This window comes from Cydia fagiglandana, chromosome Z (genome assembly GCF_963556715.1).
Source record: "Cydia fagiglandana chromosome Z, ilCydFagi1.1, whole genome shotgun sequence".
Classification (NCBI taxonomy): domain Eukaryota; kingdom Metazoa; phylum Arthropoda; class Insecta; order Lepidoptera; family Tortricidae; genus Cydia; species Cydia fagiglandana.
The window spans coordinates 11,102,351-11,120,497 of record NC_085959.1 but is presented as its reverse complement, the minus strand read 5'-3'; the positions used below and the strand labels follow the sequence as shown (position 1 = coordinate 11,120,497).

The 18,147-nt window shown below is 38.6% G+C and overlaps 1 protein-coding gene and 1 long non-coding RNA gene across 2 annotated transcripts in view; both read left to right on the top strand.

Annotated features, from left to right (window-relative positions):
- The window catches only part of LOC134678332 (uncharacterized), a 381,674-nt gene that overhangs the window by 194,769 nt on the left and 168,758 nt on the right, over nucleotides 1–18,147 (top strand). The window lies entirely within an intron of this gene.
- The window catches only part of LOC134678322 (uncharacterized), a 113,082-nt gene that overhangs the window by 29,631 nt on the left and 65,304 nt on the right, over nucleotides 1–18,147 (top strand). Inside the window, exon 4 of the mRNA XM_063536850.1 lies at nucleotides 7,099–7,184. Within this exon, the coding sequence (XP_063392920.1) occupies nucleotides 7,099–7,184 (86 nt within the window). The remainder of the gene's footprint in view (nucleotides 1–7,098; nucleotides 7,185–18,147) is intronic.

Here is an 18,147-nt window from a genome sequence, read left to right as displayed (position 1 = left end):
TCCTCCCTTAATACTCTTGTATGTACTAAATTGCAACTCTTGTAGGGTAGGATTAATATAAAGTATTTTATGTCTATTCATAGAATATAAACATAACACACGCATTCATCAAAATTCATACAGTAAGCCATTGTGGGTGAAAAACGAAGATCCAAACGTACAAACGTTCAAACAATTGATAGTCTTATTTGTATTCATGACAGAGTGATAACTGATAACGATAGCGTACCTCTGTTTACTCTGTTTTAATCACATGGTGTCAAAAAGCGACACTTTTTTTATCACGTAATTAAGAAATACGCTTGATGGATTAATTTGATAAAAAATAGTTTTTTATATCCCCCACAAACGCATTCGATTACTAGCCCTGAGTAGGTACCTAAATTAAATACATGCACATGTGAACTTTATGTAGTAGGTACAACATAAGGTTGCTTCGGTTCAAAACCTTGTAGGCAGATCAGGGGCCTTATTCGACAAGCGACGTTTGACGTCTCGTGTTGAACTTCCGTTGAATCTGAACAATCCTGTGTCAAAATTTGACATTAGCAATCCACAGTTAGATGACATCCAGACCAAACCAATATAAACCTTAAAGTAGTAATAAAACAAAGTTGATATTTGTTGAATTATTGGTTGCGCCAAAGGATATTATCCGCACTTGATGAACTTGCGATTCATTCAACTGTTGAATTGAAGTGGACGCGAAATCTGACAGTTGTCGAATAGGGGCCCAGAAAAATCAAAAGTAATACTTAGACGATTTTAACTTGAATAGCTTAATTAATCCCTTAACGGGAGTCAAACTTAAATTCATTCTTTGAAGTCAGATTAAATCTTAAAATTCTTGTTGGCTAACTTTAGTGAAAATCGTTGTTAAATAGAATTTGCAAACTGGCCGCCAAGTCATTACACTTTGGTATTTTATTGCACTTTAAATTGTAGTATTATTGTACTTTGATATAGGATAACGGCGCATTTTCACATATCCTTGGAAGTTTGTCTTCTCTGTCACATCACATAGCAAACAAACCGGGTGGATTAATATGCACCTACTACCTATTTACTATGAAATTCATGCTTGAGTCAGAGTCGGAATAACGAGTATAATCATTTTCAAGCCTCGCAATCAAAAAATGTTACATGCATGAAACATATTTTATGATGTTTGTTCAATAAACACGTTCTATAATTGTATTTTTGTAACACTCTTTGTATTAAAATTAAAATTATATTCGAATTAAAAACGTGTGTGTAAATACTTCCGTAAGCCGTTTAAACATATTCCTTGTGTAACAATATATGGCAACTTACAAAAAGAATTTTTAAGAAATAATTGGGTAAAGTAAAACTATTTTTTTCAATATTATTTTGTATAATATTTTTTGCGCAGCCGCATGTGATGTGATGTCAAAGAGCGCGCGCTTTATGTTATGGGGCTGTCCACATTTACTATCGCAATTTGGAAGTTGGGTACAATAGGGTTTATTAGAAAAAGAAAACTGAATCTCAAGGTAAGTGGAAACGATAGATATCTTCCAAAAAAGATTCATTGACAGCTGGTGACAGGTACTTTACTGCGTAGTATTACCTACCTAAACACAATAAATCGGCAGTTTAAATAGGAAAACTAAGACTGATCACTAAGTTTAGTGGTATTGATTACCACACTAGATATATCTCGTATAGTACTGTACTAAATACACAACTTCACAAAACTACTTTCACTTATTATTATACCTATAGGTACTACTACTACCGCAATATTATTACTGGTCTGAAATATTAAGATATGCCAGTTAGAGGTGTTTCCCACTGACGTCCCGTTTTTTTGCGGGTACGGTTTTCTGCGGGATCCCGTTTTAGTAGTATAGGTGCTACTATAGTAAGGTTCACACGAGCATTATGTTTGTACTATACTGCACGCATACTACAGAATAAAAAACTGGATCCTGAAGAAAGACATAGGTACCCGTAAAAAGGTGGAGGTCCGTGGGAAGGAGCACTTTCTTAGAACTTATGCAGCTATACGAAATAAATAATAGTACTAGGTACAGAAGACTCACTCTCTAACAAAACGCGTCTGTTACGATCAGGACAGATATAGCCGCTAGGTGGCGACAGCGCCACGCGCGGCTTATGGCAAACCCCAAAATTGGGGTCGAACGGATGTACTTTCAGCTACCTGTAGCAAAGCGATGAAATCGCGGAGTGAGACACGCCTGGCAGCTATCAAAGTAATAAATTAATCTTTTTTTGCTTAATAAGGATGGGCGATAATTAAATAGAATAATATAGGTAATCAAAACATGTACGTTATTGTATAAGAGTAACGTATCTGGATTATTGTGTGATCTGTGTCAACACGATGAATAATGCGGGGAAATTCCCCGTTCGCTGTCTGCAAAGCAAACGCCTGCAGGATAAAAAGGATTGCGGACTCTGCAAAAAATGTTTAGGTACATTTTTAAATAAATTATTTTGATATTTTTCGTGTTGAATCCTAAAGGGTGACTCGCGTTAGACCGGGCCGTGTCCGGGCCGGAGCTCCCGGAGCTTCGTTTTCTATAGAAAGCATCACGTGATCACCTCCTATTTGTCATAGAAAAGTAAGCGACCGAAGCTCCGGCCCGGACACGGTCCGGCAGGCCCGGTTTAACGTGAGTTATACTTAACTGGGTATATTCAAATTATAATAAAATACATTATTTTCAACCAAAAATTCACTCAGAAACTGAAATGCCCTTGATATAATCAGGATCAGGAGCAGTATTCGGATTTTAAAAATCACTGTCATGTATCGGTGCGCGAAATGCACTGCGACCTGTGGCATAAGGCATATCGCACAACTAATGGCCACACACATTATGTTAACCCACCATTGCGTTCAAAAGTTTCCGCCGCCTTAGAAGTTTGTATATTTATGACACGCACTGTAATTTAAATCAATACGTTAGGTAATTCGGCCACCTTACCCTAAAAATGAATTCCATTCATCTATAAACATAATTCATTTTAGTATAAGGTGGCTAGTTATTGAAGGCAGGCCAGTTATGAATTCTGTTTATAGGTGAATAGAATTCATTTTTAGTTTAGGGTGGCCAGTTATTTTGCGCATGTATGTAAATATGTCTTCCGAGAAATAAGTGCCTCAAGAGCGTTCTTGGCTCGGAAATGCAATGCTCTATTCAAATAATGGCCGGTCTCGTAGGATTGAGACACGCATACAATATGCATGTGCGAAACGTGCCCGTGCCCCATAGACTAGGGATCCTCTAGACCGAGTTTAGAGCAATTATTTCATGCAACCGATGATGCCAAAAATTCGGGGGTGCGCGGGACGAGGTGAGCGAAGTCCGAACATGCAAGTAAAATTACCGTATGCGTGGCAGAGGGGGTAGCACGACTATGCTCATTCTGGAGGATGTTTTGTCTGTGCCGTGCCCTAACCACTCTCACGATCTAATCATCTGTTTCCCTTCTAAACCTCGCATATCAACTTACATTTTGTTCAAATATCAACTTTGCGTGACTGTAATAAGGTTGTTTACTGTATTTTTTTTTAGATTAATATTTATACGTGAGTTCAGTCGATAGGTATCTTTTAGTAGAAACATGATATGCGCCCCTGGCGTTTCGAGATTGACACGACGTTCGAGGTTCTTTTGTTATCTGCCTCGTTCTTGAAATGGAATTTAATAATACTGGAGTCAGTTATGTAACGCTGCCATACATGACCCAAAAAATTTTTATTAAGCTATGAGCTTCATCACATCTGATATTTGAGTAATTCTAAGCATTTCTAGCCTGAAGTGGGGGGGAGGGTGGGGTACAAAGACGGCCGCCATCCGTCATCTTTAAAAAAAATCTACTCTGATCCTGGTGGGTACTAGGGCAAGTTTGGTATCATTTTCGTATAAACCAAAGACGTAGAATTCATTGCTTATATTTGTTTTTTCAATTTCATAGTAATTTTACAAGAAAAACGTAAAAAGGTGAAAAATTTGGTTGGAGATTTTTGCTACGCGGAGCCGAAACTACAAAAGATAGAAAGTTGAAATTTGCACACTAGATTACATTTATAAAGTGTACAAGAGATAAGAAGCGATTTTGAGAAATTCAACCCCTAAGGGGGTTAAAAAGGGGATGAAAGTTTGTATGGGGTTCAAGTTTTATTTTAAGCTAGGAATTTGAAACTTCGTAAAACGATATATTATTAAAATACAAGAAAACTAATTTCAGCGTTTTTGAAAATTCATCCCCTAAGGTGGTGAAAAAGGAGTTGAAAGTTTGTATGGATATCAAAAAAAATTTCGAACGCGGGACTTGAATCTTTGTATTTGGAGATATTATTAAAAGACAGGAAAAGTAATTTCAGCGTTTTGTAAAATTCATCCCCTAACAGGGTTAAAAAGGGGTTGAAAGTTTGAATCCATTACAAATCCGAGTAGACACACATTTCTTATTGCCTCCCAGGCTTGAAATGCTTAGAATTACTCAAAGAACATATGTGATGAAGCTCATAGCTTAATAAAACATTTTTGGGTCAACTTTATAACTGCTTCCGCTATAAAGAGTGAATGGTAGTAAATTGATTCGAACCGAGCAAAAAAGGCGATATTATTTGTTTCAGAAACCGATTCTAAAACATTATTACTGTTTTGGCATCATACCACAGCCTATGAGCCCGATTTGGATTATGAAATAGATATCTATTAGATATCTTTTAGAGATCACCAAGATACGATAACGATATGTTTAAGATCTAACCTGTCAAATTTGACATTTGCGCGATTCTGGAGATACACTTGAACGATTTCCACAGGATATGACTTAAAGATCCAATTCACATCTAATAGATATCTTACTCTATCTAACGTAAAAGTGACATTGGTTGCCCGAATTGCGCTGCAAAAGAGAACTAGTTGATATGTGAACTATAACGTATCTAGAATGGATCTAGTACGTGTCGCCTCTTGTGAATATCTTGAAGTCAAAATCGCAAGGCAATACTAGAGTACAGTACGGATATGATGGTCGTATTTGTCTACGTGACAGCGTGATAAAACGGTGTCCGTCTCTTTCTATCCCGCAGAATTAATAAGTGACAGTTGTTTTATCACGTGGATAAATGTGGATAAAGCGATCCATAATAGGCTTGCTGATATAAGTAGTGCATTATTGTTTGCCATCGTATTTCTCTGAAACGTTCGTGTTTGTCATGCTAGTTCAGACAATGTCCGTGCTTTTTGTATCGAGACCGACTGAAATAACAAGACACGTTCGTAAGCTTCCATGAAAATACGATGGAAAATAATTATCTATAGCTACATCTGTATAGGTACAGTGTTTTTTCATAAAATTAAACGAATCAAATAACATTTTTAATTTCATTTTTAAATTGTGTATTTAAGTAAAGCAGCTTCAGCTTCACGGTGAAAGCTAACATTGCGTTATTTTTCGTTGGGAACAAATTAATGAAAGTAGCATATAATTTTATAAAATGTTTTAACATTTACAAAAATAACAATTTTGAGCTCTATTTTAGGGTCGTCAAAAAAAGTCTGCAGCGGATTTGATAGCCCACGCAGTGCAAGTGTCATTTATACGTCATAATTTCATAGAAATTTGACCTTTAAAAATAACACTTCCACTGCGTGGGCTATCAAATCCGCTGCAGACTATTCTTGGTCTGACTCTACCTCTTCGTGACATGTCTCTAAACCCAGCCTTTAATAAAAACATGTGTTACTTATCACAACAAAGTTTCAAACGAAACTCGAGAAACTTCCACCCGGCACGTCGGCAGAGAAAGGGCCCCGGCAAAACATTTCTAATTCAATGCGGTAAAAATGTATCTTCACTTTTCATAAAAGCCTCCGAGGGTTGCCACTCCGCCGCGCTAAGTCGATAAATCGTTTGTCAACTTTGAAATTCGTATGCAGATAAGACGTTTTGACTAGGCGCTGCTTCTGAATTTTATTACCTACGTTTCTCAGTAAATTACATAACATAAAGTAGGTACTTATGTAACGTTGAGATTTATGTAGGTAGGTTAAATTATGTTCTTGTGTGTGTAGGTAATTGTTAAATATTATTTTATTATACAGAAACAAACAGTAAGCATATTTAAAGGAGACACCTACTTCGTCTGTTCTTTAAGATTAGGTAAGATCTCTGAGTCGCCGAACTTCATCAATTCCATTTTCCCCGTAGTAAATTATTTCCACAAAGTCGAAAAAAGTCATTCTGAATGCAAAATGTAAGTAATTGAGTTAACTCCGCCAAATTTAAATTCTCAACATACCCTGTCGTTTAAGTGAATTATATGTATAATAAGATTAGGTGTCAACCCTAACCCTGGCGTCGTATTTGTGAAACGAGCCGCATCCGCGCCCAAGTGACCTGGAAAGGCACCGTGAGCGAATCCGGGGGGCGACACTGTATCGGACCTAACCTAATTTAATGAAGGTTGGATTCTCTGTATGAGGTCTGTGATTTTTTTGAAACGCCTTTTAGATTAAGGTAGATGTCACTGGTGAAGTGATGAGTAAAAGACGGTGTGATATTTGAAGTTAAGAACTTCAAACTCGGATAAATCCATATGTCAGATTAGGCGATTTTGATATTAAGAAAAGGTAACAGGGTAGATATTTGCTGAGAGGGCCGAATGGATTTACTCGAGTTTGAAGGGTTGCGACACATTTGTGACCGACATACAACCGAATTGAGAACCTCCTCTTTTTGTCATCTTGAAGTCGGTTAAAAAAGTAAAAATTATGGGTATGGCTGTTAGATCATTTTTACGCAACATACTGTGTAAGGGTTATCTCCCAGAAGATGGTACAAATTAATACCTAACAATAACAGTTGACCCACCCAATTACTTCCCTAGTTTCAAGAATCCCCACTATACTTAGGTAGGTACATTCAAGGTATTAAAATTCATAACATGTGCCGAAATATGTGTATACACCCTTATTGCCCATATATTAATATAGCGTGTATATATTTTTGGTTCTTTGCCCGTGTCGATGTTTAATGTTTGGACTGTACCTAGTCCCTACCCAATCTAACCTAACGTATTGCTTGTTGCAGTAACGGTGTCACTGAACATAACCCTCCTGGCTACCAGCACGCTTGGCCTCATTTCTTGCTGCCTGCTGATCCTCGGTATTTATAAAGTAAGTAAATAAATATTATATCCAGTAAATAGTATATAAAATCATATATGACATGCTGAAAAAATTTATTTCAATAAATATCAAATGAAAATAAAATTAATTTGAGTAGAATATAAACTTTTCTGAGCAGTGACAAGCCTTTCAACTTTGTATACGTCGATGAGCAGTTATGACGTAAAAATAAGTAGGTATGTATATATCTATTTTTGCAATTAAATAGTCGAGTGTCAATGATGTAGCCCTTCGAGCAACACCGGCTTCCGACAATGTAGCCACATTTCGAAAACGGATTTCTCGGTAGAAACCCCGGCATCTCAGAATAGTAAAGTAACTTATGATCATTATTTGACAAACCGTGACCGAATTTATTATATTTAAGAAAAACAAATGGGGATTTCAACATAATGCAATCACAAAGTAAATGCCCTTGAAAAGCTTGTTAAGTCCGCAGCTACCAGTATTTCGCCTACCACGCCGGTTATAAGGTGACCGAAAGTTTCGTAGAAATAACCCACCCGAACATGGCGGAGACGATTCAAATTCAGCCTTGGGTATAGGAGGTCATTGTTATCCTTTTCTTAGTATATGTCATCTATATCAATTTATTAACAATAACCCTTTTAGCGTCCATGACGCAGCAACACAAACGCGTAACACAATTTTTCATACATTTAAGAATTACATAACGACGTGGCACATACGAGTAGGTATATACCTACCTAACATACAAAGGCTCAAAAATACGCGTTTTCCCAAAGATAAGACCTAGATACATCGATTTTTGCCCCCATAAACCCCTTTTTTTAGCAAATTTCATCGAAATCGTTAGAACCGTTTGAGATCTCCGAAATATATATATATATAAATAAATAAGTAAATATACAAGAATTGCTCGCTTAAACGTCATCAAGGTAGTGTGTCACAATGCTCTACTAAGCCGATATTAGCCGAGTCTCTTTCCTAAGATCGATATGCAATATTTAACGCCGGGTAATTTACTGATAATATCTGGACTGCAATAACAATAAATAATAAAAATATATTTTTTTACAGTACATATGGTGCTACTTTACTTACTAGTGCAATAATTAGCACATTACATAACTATGTTGAAAATTTAAAGCGCCATATTATGTACTGTAAAACATTGTAAGACACTTTTACGCATAGGTAGCACTTTTATCGTGATGTACTATTTTTGCCATTATTTCAAAGGTACAGTTGACTGTAGAGATATATTTACACATTTTCACTTTACTCCTTTGTAATAAGAATAAGGCGAAAACTGTGAACACATTATGACGTCGACTATAAATAATGTTTTACTTTACTGCCATAATGTAAACGTTCTGGACCCCTATTCGACAAGCGACGTTTGACGCATCGTGTTGATCTCCCGTTGATGTGGGAAAAATCATAAGTTCTCGAATACGTACAATGTCAAAATTTGACATTAACAATCCACAGTTAGGGTGACAAGCAAACCAAACCGAACCACCCTTAGTTTAGAGTTGAGTTTTGGTTGTACCTAATGATATTATCCACCGTTGATGGAATCAACACTCAGTATGCGATAAAATCAACTGTTGATTTGACGTGGATGCGAAATCTGACAGTTGTACATGTCGAATTTGGCCCCTGGTGCTCGACGCGGTCCCAGTACATGTCATCTTGAAACTTAAGTTGTTATCAATAGAGGTGACAGCAAGGTGTCATCTATTGGGCATTAGCATGTCGAGCACTAGTACGTTAACCTTACTTCAACAGTCGTTTGACGTCACAAGGCTAACAAGCGAAATCAAAGACATTCATGAAACATTCATATTTAAATTTCGCTTGTCAAACGAGGGACGAACTATATTTAATTACATTAATTACGCGACTGGAGGCAGATTTTTGAATTTCGACCGCTCGATTTCGTGTATTTCGTTCAATAATATCTCCACTACTAGTCTTTTAAATTCTACTAATAGAATTGAAAACGAGTGGTCAATACCTCTGGATTCCAAATTTCTATCGTTAGTATTTCAGAAATTTGCATTTCGCCGTTTTCCACCAATTTTCGAGTTGCAAAATCGAGCGATCGAAATTCAAAAATCGGCCCGCTATCTTATTATTTCTCATGGCAGAATCTTTATGTTCGATGTGATTCGAATTGTCATTTGATTATTACCCCTTGTGTCGATCACATGTAAGAGACACACAAGACTTCTGTTTCAGAATATACTTGAGGTAAATGCAATAATGACAGCCCTTCGGGCTATTTTAATCAGCCGTGTTAGAATTTTGCTGGGCGTGCATGCACAACCGTACAATCGTAAGTTGTAAACACACACTCGTCGGTACACAATTTAAAAAAACTCGGCATTATGCCGATTTAATCAAACAACAAATCTATAGATTATTTAGCGTATTTTGCACTTATTTCGCTAAAAAGTTTTTTTTTCTACTAGTCTTTAGGGGATTACAAACTCGAGTTATTAAAAGCCCTCCGCCTTCGGCATCGGTATCGGCATCTTATAGACTTTCCGTTTACTAATACAGATCAAGTTCACAAACCTATTATTATTACAATCAGAATAACTCTCGCACTTTTTTTACTGCGTGGGTGCTGCGAGCGCTACGCCGTAGCCCGTAGCAACGCCATTTCGTTATGTAGCGACATTCTACGTAGCGGTTATTGTAGGTGAAAGGAGTGTTACACTTTTTAGGGCTCTTCTTAAAATGAGCTACTTATTGTTAACTTTTCTCATTTTAACCGCGTAACGCGTAGCGCCCCACAATAGGGAGTATTACGCAAAACTCTGCGTAGGAGGGGCCGCTACCAATATCCATCTTAGTCTGGGGTCTACCGCGAAACAACAAAATCTAAATTTCGTTATCTAACCTCTCCATCACTCTTGTATGTATATTCAAGCCATAAAGAGGCAGATAACTAAATTTCGATTTTCGCGTTTCCCGGTAACAAACCGCCTTGATGCATCAATGACATATTTTATTGTCAGTGCAAACTCGTCAAATAACAGTCTAATGGTAACATTCTATTTCTAACCGCAGCTGCCCTATAAGGTGACAGTCCTTTTCCAACGACAGCTGCATTACTGTTCATTTTACTATGGAAATTGACAATGACAGCGACGCGTTCAGTACTAGGAGTGCAGCTGCGGTTAGAAATGGAATGTTACCATTAGGCACACTATGTATAAGTTACTCTAATATGGTTTACTATTACGTAACTTTTACGAATTTATAACTTACTACATAGGTATACATATGTTTGTTACTGTTACAAATTAAACACCTTTCCAGCTGTGGTTTAGCCTATGATAATATTAACTTACTATTCCCTTGGGCTGGGTTAGGCAATGTGTATAATTGGGGTTAAATCCCTTTGCACACTAACTTATTTCCCTAATAGCTTAAAGGAAAAGGTAATTTCCCGGGAAAGGTCAGTACTATACATAGATCAAAAAGGCATGTTAATTGCCGGAGTTGTTAAACTGATGTGGTTTTAAATAATTCCATAATAGGTAGGTACATGAAAAATACCCAGTCCCTTTGTAACTACCGTAAAGGCTCATCTAGACGACGCGCGAACTCGTATGCGATTTTAGTTACATTGAGGATTTAGTTACATTGGTTGCATCCAATTCAGCCGACCAATCAAATGCCGCAATGTAATGAAACTCGCATACGAGTCCTCGCACCGTCTAAATGAGCCTTAAGGCCCACTTGCACCATTCCACTAACCCGGGATTAAGCGGTTAAACCGTTAACCTAGTATCAGATCGTTCTGGTAACCATGGTAACGCCAGGTTTAACCGGCTCGGGGGAGCATCGTGGTAGAATACTCGTGATCTCATGATTTTCCCCAAAAACGGCAGAGAGGGTAACGCCGCAGGAAGTTAGTGGGTATTCTCCTCCCCTCCCTCTGAGTAACAGAGGGAATACGGGTGGAGCTAGTCCCACATACCATCCCATCCCCAACGCCTTCGCAGCCCGGGGGTGAGATACGTAAATGTATTTACCCCTGCGAGAAAAAAAAACGTTTAATTGGCTAACCCCGGGTTACTGGAATGGTGCAAGTGGGCCTAAGTGACACAGGAAAATCAGCTTAAACAGTAGGTAAATGAATTGCTGCTCCACAAAAGTTAATTGCAGTATGGAACTGAGGATTTAGTCTTGTATATTTTTTTAACCTTATCGACGCCGTGTCAAAAACAAAAGCTGTCACTCGGACGCCACATCACCGAAGTGTCAAAACTGAAATTGAACTTTATGCTGACGTAGGTCTATGTTGCTCTGTGGTCTCGGTCTTTGGCGTTGACCTGCGGTGCGTATATCGGTCATTGGCGTCCAAAAGGTTAATTTGACACCAAATCTTCAAACAAAATCATAAAAAGCACATGTGTAAATTAATGTTTTCCATAGCCAGAGGAACACTTTGTGTAGGTAATAAGTAAGCGGTTGGCCCGGAAGGGGAAACTAGGTAGTTGGTGTTTGAAAGGTCAAGCCAAGCGTTCTGCGCATTCCGTAATTACGCTTCAGATGCAGAAACTTTCAGTTCTGCCTAGGGTTGCCATATGGAAGAATTAAATGTCCTAATAAAAATCCGGACATTTCTTGTAACAGAGATTTGGCGTAGCTTTAACGACGCCCCGGTGGCGCGCTGCTCTCTGCGGTGTACTGTATCGTGGGTCTACCTTGCCCTTTCCCTCCGCCCGACCCGCATCGCATTCGTTACGCAGTATATCACGTAAACTAATTTTTTTATAAGATACTTGCCAAGTCCGGCCGCAATCCGGGCAAAGGGTTAAAAATCCTGACATGTCCGCACAAATCCGGACGTATGGCAACCCTAGTTCTGCCCCACCGTGCATAACAACTGTAGGAAAACCAGTTTACTTTTTGCGCGAGAACACAGTTACGGAATTAGTTTTCCAACCAATTATTCTTACGGTTGCTTAGATAGCAAGTTGTTATCGATGTGCGTGGGAGACTGACTAGCGCTAGAACGGTCGGGTCCGGGCCGAGGCGTCGTGCTGTTCGTTTTCACGTGATGCTTTCTAAAGAAAATGAACAATCGGAAGCCTTGGCTCTGACCCGGACCGTTCTAGCATGAGTCATCCTCGACAACTTTTAAGTCGATTCTGGCTCTTGGAGAAATGCTTGTTGAAAAAATATACTGTATGACAAATAAAACTTACCCACATCCTATGATATTCATTTGTGGTTTTATTTTTTTATTTACTAACAGGTTACACAGTGCCATTTTACTCTTGATAATGTACGAGTATAATGGCTGGACAAGTTAAGGATGACTCACGCTAGACCGGCCGGGCCCGGGCCGAGGCGTCCGACATGTCATTTTCTCTGACGGCAGATCGGTGGGCACGTGGTGTTTTCCATAGATAATAAAACGCCGGAAGCTCAGGCCCGGTCTAGCGTGAGCATGGGCAAAGTTGAAAGTTTCACGCTATTTCAACATCTTGTTTAAAAATAATTGAAAATAGTCAAAGGAAATATTTTTTGTACTGGAGATGTAGGTAATTGCTGATTTTTGACATAATATATTATACCTACTTTATTTAAGTATCAGGGCCCGTAGCCAAATTACATTCGCTCCGTGTCGATTCGATCTCTACGATCGCGAGCGACTGGTCGATAATGTTTATAATAACCTAGCCAAGAGGCAATCTTTTTAGTTAACGCTCATTCGACGCGCCAAGTCGGTAAAAATTAATTTTTGTCTGTGGTTCTCGTTCAAAACCGTCAAGAAACGTCATCTGTCAGCTGTCAAGAGTGTCAAGTGAACAGCGAATCTAATTTTGGAGAAAATAATTGTTTTATCGGTAAGCAAATTAAATATTTTGGTATTTTTCTAACTTAGTTAATCACAATTTCGTGATGAAGTAACTCTATATAGTGTAATATTTGAAGAGTGTGTTGTTAATTGCATATAATTTTGACCTAAAGTTTAACAATTTCAGACAGCCGTCGTCCCCGCAGCCCCAACCAAGGCGGCGGCGCAGCCAGAGCGGGCAAGAGCGGGCTCCGCCGGCTCTTCTTCCACGCTGAGAAGTCCTCGCCAAGTTGGCACGTACAGTCAAAGCTGCCGCTGCAATCTTCATGGCAGTTACCAGTGCAAAGGACATGCACTGCTGGCTTACTTGACCAGAAGAGACAATACTTTAAGCGTTAGTAATGATTCAAACCGTGAAGTGAAATTGTGGACAGGTTTGCCCGAATCAGTGTAACCTCAGTGAAATCATTTACTTCAAAGACTTCAAACATTTTCGAAATTAACAAAAGTCAAGCGGACATTGAATACATAGATGTTATGCATTAGATAAGTTAAAACCTGCCTGTGAAACCAAAACTAATAAATCATATTGTTACTTAATATTATTTTTTTATTACCTACTGTCTTTGCTTTTTGTTCATATTTAACCTTTTGTATGCTCCTGTCAAAAATTTGTAATGTATATATCAACCATAATTAAATAAAATAAAATAAATAAATAAATATTGGGGACGATACACATACTTATATAGACAAATACATACTTATATACATAGAAAATACCCATGACTCAGGAACAAATATTAGTGTTCATCACACAAATAAATGCCCTTACTGGGATTCGAACCCAGGACCATCGGCTTAATGAATGAATGAATGAATGAAATGTATTTATTTGTCAGAATATGGTACATTGATGTGATCTTAAATTAGAATGAATGCAAGTTCCATCATATTCTACCGTGAAGTCGGTGTACAAATATTTTCACTTATATCTATTTCTTACATCTATATCTTTGGTTTACACAATATATTAAAATATAACTAGGTACAATCAAACAGCTAAACTGTGAAGCTAATCAGTTTGATCCAGAAATTCTTTTACACTATAAAAACAATGCTTAAGTAGGTAAGAATCTAAATAATGTTTGAAAAATGTAGTTGGTTTGTTTTTTAGGTCATCAGGTAACTTATTATATACTTTTATTGCCATAAAGTAAACATTTTTTTGAAATAATACCAAGTTGGATTTTGGCAGAGTTAACTTGTGCTTCCATCTGGAATTTGAACCATAGGCCTCCTCTCTGGTTTTAAAGAATTGAGGGTGCTGTTTTACTAATAGACAACACTCCTTAATATATATACATGGTAATGGTAATATTCTTAATTTAATAAACAATGGCTTACATGGTTCTAGGTATCCAACTTGACTCAATATTCGAATACACTTTTTTTGTGCCTTAAACGCTCTATCTACATCTACGGAGTTGCCCCAAAGAGTTATACCATATCTCAATGTAGATGAGACGTAAGCGTGATATGCACGCAGCAGGCAGGCACTTAGCAGGCAGGGTCAATACCCACTAGGCCAGACCGGTCGTTTTTTAAAGACAACTTTTAAAAATTAATGCATTTTTTTAAAGTTGAATATAGGTAAGTACATGGGAGCAGATCTGCTCCTAAGCATACCAAAAGTTAAGGTGGTAACCACCATAAATAAATGAAACTATGATTGGGTTAAAAAGTTAATTTATTTTATTGAAAATCTGTTAATGAAAGATGCAGCAGGTATTTTTTGCCGGCAGCATGAAAACAGTAGCCAAGCATTATTTTCTTGTTTGTACATATATTATGTACAGTGTTTAAAAACAGTAAAACAACACTCAATATATTTTTGTGGTTGTACATGTGACATAGTTTCTTCCCTTGACCCTGGCTTTGGAGCACCATAAAGTATTGGTTCATATGCCAAGGCTGCAATGAATATCCAAGTCACCTGAAACAAAATGAATGCTTAGTTTTTCAACAAACTTTGTAACATTTGGTTATAACATAACACTTATTCTCTACCAGTCATATGACAAAAAAAACTAAATGTTTTGTGTAAGTATATGTTAAGATTATTTTTATATAGTGTGTAGGTACAGTCAGTTGCAGAGAAAAGGTACCACCGCTACATAGAAGTTTGTATGCAGGGGTGGTACCTTTTCTCTTCAGCTGACTGTACCTGTGCCTGCCAAAAGAAGTCATATACAATATTCATATTCATATTCATTTTATTTATAATATTACAAATATTACATGTCAATTGTGTATATAAAATAATTTACAATTTAATACATTTAAATAAAGGTAAAAAATAAATTTGATTAACAATTCGTTAATTTATAATTTAACATTTAAAAACTCTTCCAAACTATAAAATGTGTGCTCGAGAAGCCAACTTTTAAGTCTTCTTTTAAAACAACCTACAGAAGGAGCCGAGGTTATAGTTACTGGCAGCTTGTTATAGACAGTTGGACACATGATGTGTGTTATCTTCCCAGATCTCGCAAGTCGTCGCTTAACAGGCAGAAGCCTGTTAGGGTATCGGAGCGGACGGGCTGAGTCTGCGCGTTTTTTATAAGTGTGTAGATTAATGTGGGCATAAATAGCAATCTGTTGTATTAATATTGACGGCATAGTCAGTATGCCCAGTTCTTTGAAGAAGGGCCTCACGGAAGTATCCTGAGACACCTGCATCACCGCGCGCACAGCTCTTTTTTGGAGTCGGAAAGCGCGTTGCCAGTCCGCTGCGCGCCCCCACAACTCTGTGCCATACTGCAATTGTGAGTGAATGGTTGCGAAATAGCAGGTTCGCACTACGTGCCGCGGCACGACTCGAGCCAAGCGGCGGAGCGCGAAACAAGCACCACCGAGTTTCCCGCAAAGTTTATCTATGTGCGGAGCCCACGATAGTTTTCGGTCGATTTCGAAACCCACAAATGTGATGATGTCTACCTGCTGCATGCATACACCACCAGACTGAACCTTAAGGGACCCCGGTGTGCGGCCGCCAACGTGGAAGTGAATAAAATGCGTTTTGGTCAAATTAAGCGCGAGGCCGTTCAGACGAAACCACTGTGATAACTGGTCTGCTGCGTCATTAAGCCGGGTCTGCAGGCTGTTCTCATCTGGTGCCGTTACAATACCCGCCACATCATCGGCGTACATTAAGATCTCGGCCGCCGTTATTGCTTCGGGGAGATCATTAATTATCAGGGAAAACAGTATGTTTGAGATCGACGATCCCTGGGCCACACCCATAGTTGTAGTCAGCGGGTCCGACCTGGATAACCCTCCATCTCCCACGACTACCTGCGATCGACCGCGCAGACCGTCAGTGAGGAGGCTAAGAGCATTTCCACGTACGCCGTAATGTTTCAGCTTAGCCGCGACGACGCTGTGGTCGGCCACGTCGAAAGCCTTGGAGAGGTCACAGCAGAGCATCGCTACTTGCTGTTTACTCTCCAGAGCATCCAAGACCCTGCGTACGACTTCGCGTGCTAGGTCGGTGGTACAGCGGCCGGACCTGTACGCATATTGGCGGTCGGAAATTGCATTTGTCGAGTTTAAAAACGTTGTGAGTCGGCAACACAATCCATTTTCTAACACCTTAGCGACAATCGGAATGATGGATACTGGCCGGTACCCGTCCATATTTTCAGTTTTTCCTTTGCCTTTAAAAAGAGGGGACACCTTACTGATTTTTAAAGACTTAGGGTACGATCCTTCTTTAATACATAAGTTGTACATATGAGTGAGAACAGGTGTTATAGTAGAGGCAATTGTGTTTAACAAGTCCATGGACAGTCCATATACGTCTTTACTCGTTTTATGTGGTATTCGGGCCGTTATTATATTGTAAACTTCAGCGCAGGTAAAACGGGTAAGTCGCATGGAGCAGTCAGTCGGCGCACGCACTGCACTCAGCTGATCGCGCACTCGGTCAAGGTCAGCGCGGGGCGCTCCGCATGCTATCGCGGCATCAACAAATCTAGCGTTCATGGCATCCACCGCTTCTTTCTTAGTGCTATACTTTACGCCCTGCGAGTTTACTACGAGTTCTGTGAAGTCGATAGGAGGCCGTATGTTTTTTCCCCTTTCTTTATTTACTACTTGCCACATAGTTTTACACGAGTTCTGTGACGCGGCTATCTGTTTTGAGTAAAATTGCGTTTTGCTTTGTTGAATCGCATGATTATATTTGATCTTCAACTTATCTATGTATTTTTTTAACGCATCATTTAAAGGGAACTTACGTTCGAAATTAAGACAGTCGAATAATAAAGCTTTAATATTTAAAATCTCTTGGGAAACCCACGATTCGGTATTTTTCGAGCGACAGTTTTTTTTCAATGGGAAACTAGTGTCTATTCTGTTCGATAAAATATAATTTAACTGAGCCGATAATAATTCAGCTGTATAACTAGTATTCGATATAAAATTAGTCCAATCTATACATTCTATCGTGTAGATGAAATTAGCGCGATTCATTTTGGAGTAGTTTCTGGATAATCGTGGCTGTGTAACAGGTTTTATACTTTTACTTGTCACCTCTATACGCACTGCGAAGTGATCACCTATATTAGTTACGACAGGAGACGTTGTTATCGAGCCTACATCCACGTTCGTGTAAGCGTGGTCAAGTGCAGTGGATGAGTTACAACTTACGCGAGTGGGAAACGTAACTTCGTTCCTACAGTCGTGGGCCCTATATGTTTCATAATATGAAAAAGTTTCAATACTATGGTTGATAATTGATATGTATGACAACAGCCCGTCTGGCCTAGTTGGTAGTGACTAGTGACCCTGCCGGTTAAGCTGATAATCCTGAGTTTGAATCCCCGGTAAGGAAATTTGTGTAATGAGCACAGATATTTTGTACCTGAGTCATGGGTGTTGTCTATGTATTTAAGTATAGTTTGTCAAAGGACTGTCTCATTTCAAACAAAGACAGAGAGAATCATACTAGCTTTGTCATATACTAGTACAAGCACCCAAAAAATAACTATGAGTATAGTTTTCCTGGTTCTTACTGACTGACAAATTGGTTTGACCATCTATATATAGTTATCTAAGTATCCTAAGTACCCACAACACAAGTCTTCTTGAGCTTAC